The 13,483-nt window shown below is 40.4% G+C and overlaps 1 protein-coding gene across 10 annotated transcripts in view; it reads left to right on the top strand.

Moving 5' to 3' along the window:
* Positions 1 to 13,483, top strand: part of LOC109403224 (la-related protein Larp4B) — a 153,392-nt gene that overhangs the window by 100,969 nt on the left and 38,940 nt on the right. For all 10 annotated transcript variants that reach the window (XM_062853126.1, XM_062853125.1, XM_062853124.1 and 7 more), the window contains 4 exons: positions 2,451 to 3,132; positions 12,190 to 12,439; positions 12,508 to 12,648; positions 12,716 to 13,048. In XM_062853126.1, the coding sequence (XP_062709110.1) occupies positions 2,451 to 3,132; positions 12,190 to 12,439; positions 12,508 to 12,648; positions 12,716 to 13,048 (1,406 nt within the window). The remainder of the gene's footprint in view (positions 1 to 2,450; positions 3,133 to 12,189; positions 12,440 to 12,507; positions 12,649 to 12,715; positions 13,049 to 13,483) is intronic.

Below are 13,483 nucleotides of genomic sequence, written 5' to 3'. Positions count from 1 at the left end.
TTCCTTCAGAGGTAGATTGTTCCTCGTAAATGTACCGGATTTCTTGCATTTCTTCACAGATTTTTTTGCATTATTCCCAGAACTCTTCTCGGAATCTTTACCGAAAATTATCTTATCGAAGAAATTTCAACAGGAACTAAAAAATAAAAACATCACGGAAAAAATTCTAAGAGTAATCCTGAGAGGAAATAATAGGAAATTTCAAAGAAGTTTACTTAATTTTTGAGTATATTCTTCTATAGTTTCGAAAAATTATATAATTTTAAGAAAATTTGGGTTATTTTTAAATTATAAATTTTCAAAATTTCCCCTGGAAATAAAACTTGAAAAACTCAGGTAATTTTATTTTGAATTAGGCGTTATGAATCACGATAAGTTTCTGGATCAACTGGGATTCGAACCCGTCACACTTAGCATGGTCTTGCTGACTATCCGCCCGTTTACCCCTGCGACTATCTGGATTCTTAAACAACCTCAATAAATTATAAATGAAAAAAAAAAGTTCACTGAGCAATTTATGTAATCTCGTACTGAAATACTTCTCTCCTCAAGTTTCACATCTGCCCAATCATCTCCAGCGCCATCAGATCCACTATCTCTATTTCGTTTGTTTTCGGTGCTCGTCATGCGCGTCTTGGGGCAAACATACCTACATAACTTGACCGCTTACTGGATACTATACGGTACCCACCTTGCACCGAAACCCGCGACGACGATGAATGGTGGTGGACGGCATGCCGCGTGGTGCGACGGCTGCCCTGGCTGGTGGCTTTGGGTCGGTGTTACTGTTCAAATGTCATTTCCGGTTTTCACGCGCCAGCTGACTCACTGCAAGTTACCTACCTACCATCTACACCGTGCCGAAGATACCCTTTCGTGGCAATGGGGTAAAGGGGGGAAACTGTTCAAGCAGAAGCAATATAGCCACAACCATGTGGCGGCTGTCGTTTGACCGATAGCACTTGCCCATGCGGCTGGCAGCTGTACCTATACCTACGTTGTACTGAGCGAGTACTGAGCTGAAATAGAGATGGGCACTAGACAGTGGAATGATAGCGTGCTGCATGAGAAATTACTTCAGTTAAAAGCTTATTGGGGAGGCACACTAACTTCGGACGCGTCAGAAATCCATATCTCTTTTCGTGCCAAGGTATATGAGAGCCGAGCTTCGCATGGGTCAGTGCGTGCACTGTTTTTGAGATTAATTAGTTTGCTAATTGAGCTTGGAGTTGATTTTTCAACAGATTGATATCTAGTGTAAACAGTTCATAATTTCTCAAACTTTTGGATTGTGCGATGCGATGCAATTTGGCGGCAGATATGTTTGTAGCGAATTTTGCTACTTGTAATATCTATTCTGAAGTTCATAGAGTTTACTACACGTTTTCAGTGTTGGTAAACAGACGTATTCTCAAATATCGTGATTGGGATTTTTTACACATAATTATTGACTCGTCAAATCTATCACCGAGAAAATCTTTCAGGGTTCTTCCCAGGATTTCGCTCAGAGGTTTTACGGAGTTTTTTTTTTGCTTCAAGTTCCTTCCATGATTTCTTCGCTTCATGAATTTCTCAAATTCAAACCTCTCGGAATATCTCCCGCAGGTTTTCCAGCGATTCCTTTCAGAGTTTTTGTTCTGGAATTTCTCCAGGAGTTCCTTGCGGGATCTCTCCGATAGTTCTTTCCGGAATTTCGTACGGGTTTCTCCCAGAGGTTCCTCTCGGGATTCCTATGAAAGGTCCTACCGGGATTTCTCCCTACGTTCCTCTCAAAATTCAGAAGTGAGAATTTTTTTTTCCAACATTTATAATAATTTTCTGTAATTTTCTCTGATACATACTGAGAAGCACACGTTCAGGAAACTCTGGAGAAATTCTAGGAGAAACCTCCGGAAGAGTGCGGGAGAAAACTCAACTAAAACGAATTCGAGGAGAATTTCGTAGAAAAAAAATCATGCTGAATAATTTGAGAACCTGCAAAAGTCGCCGCAGGTATACCGGAGTTTAGTCCAGGACATAGAAAGGAACTAGACAAATACCGATAGTAATTTCACAGGAGAATTACTGCTAATTCCTTGTAAGAACTCCGGGGAAAATTTTAAGAGAACTATCGAAAGGAATCCCAGCAGGAATCCCAAAAATAGTTCTTTAGGAGAGGAAGAACTAAAATGAGGCACCCGAAAAGTATTTAGGGCGTGTACATATACTGAAATACCGTAAGCAATTCTATTAGGTACAGGCATTAGATTACAGAATTACATAATTCACCAGTTTCCACCATAAAATCTCGCTGCAGTTTCAATAAAAATTGTCAAATTGACATCATCAGTGCTGAATTTCTGTGAAACACCAGAGTTTTAATCGGAACTCCAACTTCCAACACAACTTAGATTAATCATACCACACTGCTTACCTTGTCTAATTTCGTGTTTTTCCTTTCTCTTTCGCAGGAGGTTACGTGTTAATGAATGGGGATGCCGGAAAAATGCCCACAACTGCCGCCGTTTATCCAGCGGGTGCTGAAGCCATCATCACCGGTGGGATGGCCGGGCTAACCTTGGTTGGGGCACATCCTTCACAGACGGCACACCTTACCTTGACCCCGACGACAGTTGTCCCCGCGGCGGTGGCCGTTCCTAACGATTACGCCGTCATGAATGGTGGCACCGTCACTAACCAGAGCAACAGCACCAACAATAACAACACAAACAATATCAGTAGTAACAGTAGCAACGTGATGCTATCGAACGAACCGGCAGCTGGTGACTACTACGTGGACAGCAACAGTGCTGCTGCCCTCACTTCCTCGTCTACGGTTACCACAAACAATAACAACATCAACACTAGCAGCAATCAGCAGAGCAGTATAACTGCCAGCAACAGTAACGTTAATAACAACATTAGCAGTAATGTTAGCAGCAGCAGCACACAGACAACAATGGGCAGCGGCGGCGCAGGTGGTCCCGTTGCTGCTGGCATTGTCAACAATAGCGGCGGTATTGGTGGCCCTGCCGCTCCTACCGCCAACGCCACCACCAGCACCAGTGATACTAGTAGTACCGAAAACAACGGTATGCCTTTAGAGCAGCTGAAGCAGCAGCTACAGACGCAGCTCGATTACTATTTTTCGAGGTAAGTTTAAGCGATACTAAAACATAACTTTGTTTGACTAGCATGTGAACAAAACGACAAGTTTATTGAATAGATTTGCCAAAAGATCCATTGTGATCAATGAAGTTTGAAGTATTACTGCAGTTATTGCGGCATTCTAGTTTTCTCTTACGAAGCTTCGTTCACTTATAAAGCATATTTACAGGGCATCTGTTACCTGAAAAAACCTGGAAAACCGGGAATTCTCAGGGAATTTTATTTGACAGGGGAAAACCTGGAATACTCAGGAAATATCTTGAGTACTCCGATAAAAAATAAAACATTGGGTCGTATGAGTAAAAAGTGGTGAACTTTACTACCCGTACTTAGATCTACTCAAAAGAAGAGTTCATAGAGATTACTTAATTGTTGGTATGAATATAATTGTTTTCGTGATTTAGTGTTTTCTTCTTTTGGACATGATCTGAATAATCGTGGCACACAAGGAGGGCTCCTCAACCTAGCCGATATTTCCGACAAGCCGACGATTCCGATAAGGTGCTGCAAATTCCACGTGGACGTGGATGAACCTGGAAGTTAAAATCCATACAGAAATTCCGCTACTAGGATTTTTCCAGAAATTCCGCTACTAGGATTTTTTTCTGAAACTTTATTAGGAAATACCCCATGAAATGCCTCACAAAGTTCCTTCACATGTTTTCCAGTACTCATGATTTCCGACCGATTTCTCCTGGAGCTTTTCACGAATTTCTTCTCGGTCCAGAGCCTTTCGTGGGAATTTTCTCGCAGTTTTTTCTGCGTTTTTCTCAAAGAAAATTCCATAGGATTCTAACAGAATTAAAAAAAAAAATCTGGCGGGATAAATTCTAGAAGTTGTCGAATTTCTTCTAACATTTCTCTCGGTATTCCTCTTGGAAATTTTATGTGATTCTTTGCGGTGTTTCTCTTGGAACTTCCCCAGGTGATCTTCCCAGAATTTTTCTCAGTGCTGCTACAGGAGCTATTCCTGGGAGTTTTACTAATATTCTTCCAAGGCTTTCTCAAGGAGTTTTCATGAATTTTCTGCAGGAGTTTCTTCTGTTTCTTTCAAAGTTTTCCTTGTAAAATCTTCAAGACGTTTCTGTAAACTTTCTTCTAGAGGACCTTCCTGGTTTTCCACAGGAGTTTCAGCTGGAATATTTCTTAAAGGTTCTCGCGAGGTTTATTTTGAAATTTTACCTGAGATTTCTTTGGGAGTTTCTCCTGGAACTTCTCGCAAAAGATTCCTTCCGGTGTTGGTCCTGGGATGTTTCTCAGAGTTTTTCTACATTTACCTTGGACTTTCTAACACCGCTAGCCATCATGGTTTCCCATAGCGGAAATCATCATGGTTACAGGTCGCAAGCCCTGGTAAAGTGTGGAACGTTTTGATGGCTGTGATCCCTGACCATCATGTAATCAAAATCCCAGGGATACTCAAGTGACCATACTGTTGGGTTGTGGGTTGCGTGTGTGGGGTGCATATATTGACAAGCATTGCTATGAATCGTTAGGGCTGAGTAGGACCGGGAAATGGATCTACTATTACTTAATTGCGATTATACCTACTGGTATAGTCGTGGTTCAACAGTGGTGGAGCCGCTTTTCGCTTGTGTTCGGCCGAGGTGGTTTGTTTAGGCGGTGCGGGTAGGTCTGTATGTACTTCGTACGTGCAGTGCGTACGGCTTCAGCATTGTGGTTACTTGGGTAGTGTAGGATAATTGGGTTTGGGACTGAGGGGGTCGTCATTGATTCTGCCGACATCATTGAGTGCTCATTGTTGGCGGTTGTGTTGGTGGCGATTCCTTCAGCTTTATAATCTCATTTATACCACGCACAGACTTTGGGAAGAGGGACTGCTTTGTAATGCAAGAGAGGGATTTAAACTCTGCGTTACGGGTTGGGTGAGGTCAACCCAGGGTGAGAAGCAACTTAGGTGACCGTGCGGCTCGGGTCGTGATGGATGCATGAGTGCAGTGTGTGTGGGGTGCGCTACCTTGTGGGTGCAGTTGAGTCCGGGTTGGAGTGGAAAGAGATCCTTCTCTACCCTAGATCGGTTTCGGTTGTACGGGCGGGGTAGTTTTTGTCTTATTTGTAACGTGTTGTGCGTGATTTGCGGCCCAAGCTGCGTGGTTACTTGGGAAGTATTGTGCTCTGCAATCTACATTTTAGTTTTAAGGTGAAGCTATGGCTGGGCTGTGCCTCGGATTTGTTGAGCGCAGGTTGGGAGAGCTGGTGGCGGTTTGTGCTGGAGGGTTTGCTCGATTGGTTATTCACTGGTGGTGGCCAGTCGATCGACTGTTCGCGCAGCCTGTCATTTGGTTCTTGGGGTTTGTGCTCCCGAGGTTCGGGGCGTTGCTTCATTGTATCTTCGCTCTAATACTAATATTCCTTGTTTGATTAACTGACTAACTGACAGGCGCTTAACTCATTCTATTTCATAGATTACCAGATTTAAGGGTAATGGTTCAATAGGGTGTTAGCAATCAGAGTGGATTAGAACGAGTTGGCGCCTACAATACACCAACACTAACACACATACACCAATACTTACACGCACACATGCACCTACAACTAGCTGTAAAAGACCAGTGGGCCATTGTCCCGGTGCCTACCCAACAGTTGCAGGTGGGGTGTTTGGCTTAGCTACATGACTTGGTCCGGCAAGCCCATAAACATCAATTGGTAGATGTATTGCCTAGTGAAAAGACAACGCAGATGGGCGAAAGCCAGGGGATGCGTTGATAATAGCAGAATAGCAGAATTTACCTTGGACTTTCTCCAATGATTTTTTCCGGAGTTCCTTCTGAAATTTCTACAGGAGCTATTGCTTATATTTCTCTTTGAATTCTTTCCGTGATTTCTATCAAAGCCAATCTGATGCTCGTATTTATACCGGATTTCTTGCAGTGATTTACCTGAGACATCTTCCCGGAATCTTTACCGGAAATTATCCCGAAATTCTGGATTCTCCTTTGAGGATTTCCTTAATAAGTACTCCCAGAGCTCTTACAGGGATTTTTCCACGGGTTTTCCTCAGAATGTATTAGACAACTTATGAAATTTCTCTTTAAGAAATTCTTGTCGAAATATTCTATTGAATCCAAGTGATTTGCGAGAAACACACACAAGAAATTCGAAAAAAAAAACCTGAGAAAATAATGAGGCTTCTCAGTAAAAAAAAGTTCTAAGAGTTATCCCGAGAGGAAATATCAAGGACATCCAAGGAGGAACTCTAAAAACCTGATGGAATTCTGGGAGCAGCTACGTGCATTGCAACATTCCGTCAGGAAATCCAACAAAAATGTAGGAAAACTATCGGTTAAAATCCCGAGATAAAGTGTTGGAATGCTAAGGTATGCGCACTGCAAAATCTAGCCACCCCATTTTGGATAGAAATTGTACAATTTTCAACGAATCGTGCCAACCTATGGAACAAATGAAAGCTTACTGATAAGGATTCGAAAAATGTTTACTTCGGGTGATATTTTGACATTGTGTTTGAAATAGAGTCAAAGGAACAAGAAGTCCTCTAAAAGTTTTTTAACAAACGTGCCTTAAATCTGACAATGTGCGATAAAACGACCGTCCCAGCAGACTTTATTTAGCTTTCAAGTATTCGGTACTATACATCATTACAACGTGGAAAGGTTGCTGATTAATTTAAGACCAAGAAACAATCGAAGTTTGGCAAGAAATACATAGTTTGGTCAACAATATAAAATTGTGGTTTGAAAAAACGTGCATTCAAAAATACATGTACAACAAATCATCTTTTTCACTACGAGGAATGTCGGGAAAAATGGCTGGCCCCCTTGTTCAAAAGCTCAGATATTATGGATTGATTTTTGTGCCCTGCTTATGGAGGAGTACTCAGGCGTTTGCATGCAGAAAACTATGTGAAAATTGTACCACATTTTTTCCAAAAAAAAACGTGATGTCGCATACAGCTCGAAACTCACACCAATTGAAAAATAAGATTGATTTTAACAAAATTTCTTGACAAGCGATTGAAGGTACTGTGCAAAACTTTACTAAAGGACTCAAGAGCAAAGCTCAAGATAACAGATATAATAAGTCGAATCAACAATGTCTTGATGTTGATTTAAAGTAAATTAATGCTTTTTTACGATGAATTGCTTTTAATTTGGGAATAAGTTAGAATGCATTATTACTGCTTGATTTTCTTTGGCTAGTTTTTGCTGTGCGCATACCCTATAATCACTAAGGGCCGATTTCTTCACCTTGGCTTAACCGGTAAGCCAGCCCTACCCATATAGTTAAACCTGGTTTAACGCTTAAGCCAGGGTGAAGAAATCGGCCCTAAGTGGCATATACAATGGAACTTTGAATAATTTTGGATGGATCTTGAGGAGGAATCCTGCGAAAAACTCTGGAAGCATATCGAAAAACCTCTGGAAGAAATATCGGGTGATACTTTGAATGATATTTCGTGAAAAACTTCTGCGGAAATCCAAGAAGGAAATCTGGTAGAAATCCCAAGAACAACTCTCAGAAATATTGAAAGATGTGTTTTTTTATTCTTTGTGATATTCTTGTATTGTTCTTGAAGAGTATATAATTCAAAAAAAAAAATGGGTGATTTTTTAATTTGGCTGACACAAATTTCGATTTACTCTTATGTCAACAATTCATGCTTATCGATAATTCAATTTTTTCTGCTTTTCACGTTAGGCGGATTTAGAGATTAGTCATAGCTCCAACTCCAATTGAAAAGCAAGAAAACTGATTGGATCTGGTGTAAATTGTCGTGATGCAAAGCGAAAGTGAAGGTGTTCATGATATTGAAACCAATACTTAACTGCATCCCAATGCCCGGCTGCTTGTGATATAAAGTGTATCCTTTGACATGTGTATACACTATACACGTATTTCAACTACCACTTGCAGTCTTCCTCTGTGAGAGTTTTTCACTGACTTGATAACTGACACTGAGGCAGACTGCAAGTGGTAGTCGAAATACGCGTATCTGTCAACGGAGAAGCGTTTGAGGGCGGAATTAAAAAGCAGAATACTTATTTCAGTCATATTCTGGTCAGAGGGTTCGGAAAGTCGGTACAAAAATAAACTCCTTTTCTATCAAGAAACTATCAATGCACTAGTTCTACAGCAAAAAAAATCAATCGACCAAGGGTTCATTAACGCTCGATAGAAAATTCCATTGAAATTGCCACCTGTCCAAAGTGATTGCCGCGGTAATGACAAGCCCGCTGGCAAAATTCGCCATGATTGGCAAATGACGTCGTCTTGCTACTGATTTACATATGCATATCGCATATCAAAAAATAATATCTTTCACATCGCTAATACCACCCTATTCATGCCGCTCAAAGTTAATGTTGTTCTTTATCCAACACAAGAACCAATTGCAGCCATCAAATATAATTCAATCACTCCGGTTCACACTTCAACTGTTCCAACAATATTGTAATGTATACTTATTCGATCGTAAAGAGCGTTGTTTAGCATCGGAAATTATCACCTTTCTGATGACTTGCGCGCACTATATTTAGGCTCGCTTCCTACCTTCCTTTCGGTAGATTCGACTGCCTTTCATCGAATGAACAAAAAAAAACTCTTGAAAAACTCAAGCGCCAAACAATCAATGATAATGATTGGAGAAACCTTTTCACTTCAGTTTGATCCGCAGATATCGACCGCAGACCAACTGACTGACTGACTGACTGACTGGTGCAAGCATAACGATGATGATGATGAAAATTCTCTCCCGAGGGAAGAAGGGTGTTGCATAATAAGACCCTATAGTCGCTTCGAGAGGCACATACCACTCATCAGGGGGCAGTAGGTACCTAGGGTAGAAGCTTCAGTTTTGGCCAGTCCGGAGTTTTGGCCATAGTGCGGTATTGAGCCTGTTGCGATCTAAACCGGCGTAAATTTAATTTTTACTAGTAGACCCTAATACAATATGATGATTACAGCTATGAAAACCACACATTTTGATTAAAAACTGGAAGAAAAAAATTTATTTCCTTAAAAAATCTGCTCCCATATATCTATTTTGGCCAGGGTGCTTCTAATTTGGCCACTCCCATAAGAAATACACGTGATTGGCCAAAATAGAAACCAAACTTAAGAATATGGCCAAAACTGCGGCAGAGCTTCTATTTTGGCCAGTGCCACTTTTAATACAAAAATCAAGTATTGGCTTGATTTCTGCATTTTTCCTTCAAAATATAGATTGAAACCTTTTATTTGACGCACTGGTTGTTTTCATAGGATTATTGGTTATTTTTATAAAAATGATTTCCCTTAGACTGGCCAAAACCGGTGCCCGCACCCTATATAATTCGAAATTGCCAAGTGCCGTCACAGTAACAACCGGCACGGTACCGGCGCTGTTATTTGAAGTTAATCATAATTGGTTGTTCGAACATGGGTGCGCGTGGTTCGTCGAATTGGGATTGCGGGATTGTTTTGGGTAGTCAGTAATCAAGTGGACACATTAGTTTAACATTATAAATAATAAGAACAACATATAACGTTTTTAGAATTGTGTGATAAAACAAGACCAAATCTTGCGGGATTGAAGAGCTTCTTCTCTTGAAATTCATCAAGCCCTAAAAGTTTTTAGGATTTCTGCTAATGCTATACTGTACTCGTAATACATATCGCTTGTACATAATGGCATTCAACCGACGATACGCATTATACTAGCGAGTGTAAAAGCTTGTTGATTGTCGACTGAGCGATGCTTACGAGGAAGCCTCTGTTTGACATTACGATTGTCTTCCTTCCTTCTTATACACCGTGTCCAATAAGTTCTCATACAAAACACAAATTTAGAAAATATCTTTTTATTTTACATATGTGATTCATATTTTCAAAGTGAATACATGTATTGGAAGGCCACATAATACTGATTAAATAAAGCATACAGTTTAGAATAACTTTATTTTCTATTTGTTTTTATAAGCCTAGCAGTACACTTTCGTTTTATGAAATCCGTTTTCTCCGGCACGCATGAAAAATGTTCGAAAAGTTTTTCATTCTACGGTAGCAAATTTGAGTCCATATGGATGAATTTTGAGTTTGAATCTCAAGTTATGTACCAAATAGGTACTAAGGCTTAAACAATACAGTTTTAGTGATGATATGGTAAGAAATTTGTAAGTAAGCTCAACTTGGGCTGATTTTCATGAAAATAACAGTTATATCAAAGATAAACATCATAAACCTAAATTTTGGACAAAATTTACCCAAATAGGAATACAAGCATGTTTTAAAAGTGAGAATGATGTGAATTAACCATATAAGATGCACGCATGCTTCTTTAACACAACAAATCTCATTAAAACAGGTAAATGGACATTTTTGTTTAATTTACATTTTATTTTATACAAAATGAAACGGCTTCGTACTTTACCAATACAGGATCTCATATTTTTTTCTCTTCTGGCCATAGTTGGTACTAGCAATAGAGAGGACAGGAACCTATTTTGTTTCAACATAAAACCATTACTCGTTAAAATAAGACGAAATACCAATGAAATGGCGTGCGTGCCAACTGAAATGGACTTACGACACATAAGCGATCAGCAAAGAAGGATAAAGGACAGTTAGTTCCAAAACATATGCTGTATTTGATGTGTGTTAGTTGGTCTTTCAATAAATAAATTTACTTTGAAAATCCTAATTACAGATGTGAAATGAATTGAATTTGATTTTGTATGAGAACTTATTGGACACGGTGTAAATACGGGGACCTTCTCAAACCGAAATGTATGTAGGGGGATTAGGGGCATAATGGACACCCGGGGCGAAATGGACACCCCTGTTTTTGTCGAAACCGCTGACTTTTATGTAAAACTTTTAATGCACAAGTGTAAAGGAACAAGTCATTGTTCTATTTTTCAAAAGTATCATTTATATTCCTTCAAAATAACCAAAATATCATGGCAATTGAAGTATGTTTTTCACATGGTGGATTTCTTATAATTTCGAAGCAGCAGCAAATAAGGTACTACGCGTGTTTGAGTGTGTCCACCATAAAACAAATAAAATGTTAGCATATCTACATGTACACGCAGATTTAGCAATGGTTGAAGTATTATATGTTTATCAGAACTTACTCAAATTAGCTATTTCAATTTTGTAGTCGATTCGGGGCGAAATGAACACTGACAATTATGAATGGATGTATGCGCGTTGCATACTGTTAGGCGTTTTAGAGAGTGTGGAAAAAATCAATCCGATTATTTTAGCCTAAAATTTATTTAATTTACTTTGATGTTATGTAAACTCGTCTAAGATGGAGTATTATATCTGTGGTATTGATCTCCGTAGGCAAATTACTTAACTGGTCGATATTATCAAACATACAGCATAAAATATGCAGGGGTGTCCATTATGCCCCGATGGGTGTCCATTTCGCCCCGTACCTTTCCTGCCAGCCCAAAAAAACACACGGTTTACAATTCATTATTTCTTCGCAATAATGACATTCTACCTGCTGTAAATGATTGAAATACGTAGGAAACAAGTTAAAGTTGTAAGCCAACTGATAATATGTTAAGTTTTTGTCTGTTATACAGGCCTAACATACTCATTTGCTTAGGGTGTCCATTATGCCCCTAATCCCCCTAACTCCACATTTTTTAATTCACACCTACATTGTGCCAGCGATGTTACCAAAAAAGCTAAATTACAGCTGCAATGCATATTGAACAGCTGCTCGTTTTTGTTTTCCTGTGTTGCGAATTCCAAATGTTGCATTGAATTAAATTACCACATTCCAGCACTCTTTGAAGCAAACTAAGCTTATGAGTAGTCGCGACGGTCGCGACCAATCGCCTTATTTAAAAACCATTTTCGCTTCAATTACCTGCTCCGAAACGGCAACACGTTAATGACACGCGAATTGTCGTTAATCAATGAATCGGTGGACATTGTTGCGCTGTGCGGCTAAATTAAGATATTTCCAGTTTTATGGCAGTTGAACATTGAACAACCAATCTATCAATCGCGTAACTTTTACTAATTATTTTTCTTCACATTCTTTCTCCTTTTATCTACAAACAGAGAAAATCTAGCCAACGACACATATCTGATATCCCAGATGGACAACGATCAGTACGTGCCGATCTGGACGGTGGCCAACTTCAACCTGGTGAAGAAGCTCACCAAGGACATCAAGCTCATCACAGAGGTGCTGCGCGATTCGCCCAACGTGCAGGTAGACGAAGAGGGCCTCAAGGTGCGACCGAACCACAAACGTTGCATCGTAATCCTGCGGGAGATACCGGACAACACGCCGATTGAAGAGGTTAAGGTACGTGTGGTTTTTGGGAATGCTCTAGGTTGAACAAGCATATTGATCTCATGGTGATATCTTTACAGAACATTTTCCAAGGTGAAAACTGTCCACGATTTATCTCGTGCGAATTTGCTCACAATAATTCCTGGTACATCACGTTCGAATCGGACGAGGATGCCCAACGAGCATTCCGGTATCTGCGGGAAGAAATCAAAGAATTTCAGGTAAGGCAGTTTCTTAATTTGTACGTCTGATCCTTGTTACATTTTTTTTTCTGCTGTTCGCCTACAGGGAAAACCGATCATGGCTCGAATAAAGGCCAAACCGATGAACAGGATTCCACTTGCCACGGCAGTTCCGCTGAAGAATGGCTTCCGAACGACGCCGCCGCCACCGGCTGGTGCAGCGGTGCCTGTTCCGCCGGGTGCTCCCGGTGCTTCTGCAGCCGCTGCTGCTGCCGCCGCCGCAGCTGCAGCAGCGGCCGCCGTTTACGATCCGACGCAAGGCGCAGCAGCCGTAGCTGCCTATCCCGGGCAGCAGCGGTACATCACGGTGCAGCCGAGTCACAGCGCGATACCTCAGGGAGCGGCCGTGCCGACTTTCAATGCGCCAGTTCACATGTTTGTAAGTATCTGTGAGAAAATTACATTTTCATCTAGCGTCTGATTGCGGCTGTAATACTTCAAGGCTGGAAGCTTATCCTGGTTATGTATTTTTTTTTGTTTACGATTACCGTGTGAGCCCCATATCAAAGAAAGTTCCTTATTCTGAAAAGGTTGCATCGAGTTTTGAGTAGAATATTCTATTGAGACCTTTTGTAGAAATAATGATGATTTCAATGAAGTCATACCTAGTTGAATAGTTTTACTTATACCGCAGTAGTCTAGTCTGTAATAAGTAGACATAGGGTGCGGGCACCGGTTTTGGCCAGTCTAAGGAAAATCATTTTTATAAAAATAACCAATAATCCTATGAAAACAACCAATGCGTCAAAAGAAAGGTTTCAATCTATATTTTGAAGGAAAAATGCAGAAATTATGCCAATACTTGATTTTTGTA

This window comes from Aedes albopictus, chromosome 2, assembly GCF_035046485.1.
Source record: "Aedes albopictus strain Foshan chromosome 2, AalbF5, whole genome shotgun sequence".
NCBI classification, from domain to species: domain Eukaryota; kingdom Metazoa; phylum Arthropoda; class Insecta; order Diptera; family Culicidae; genus Aedes; species Aedes albopictus.
Note: the sequence above shows the minus strand (reverse complement) of the source record. Positions and strands in the feature narration are given on the sequence as shown.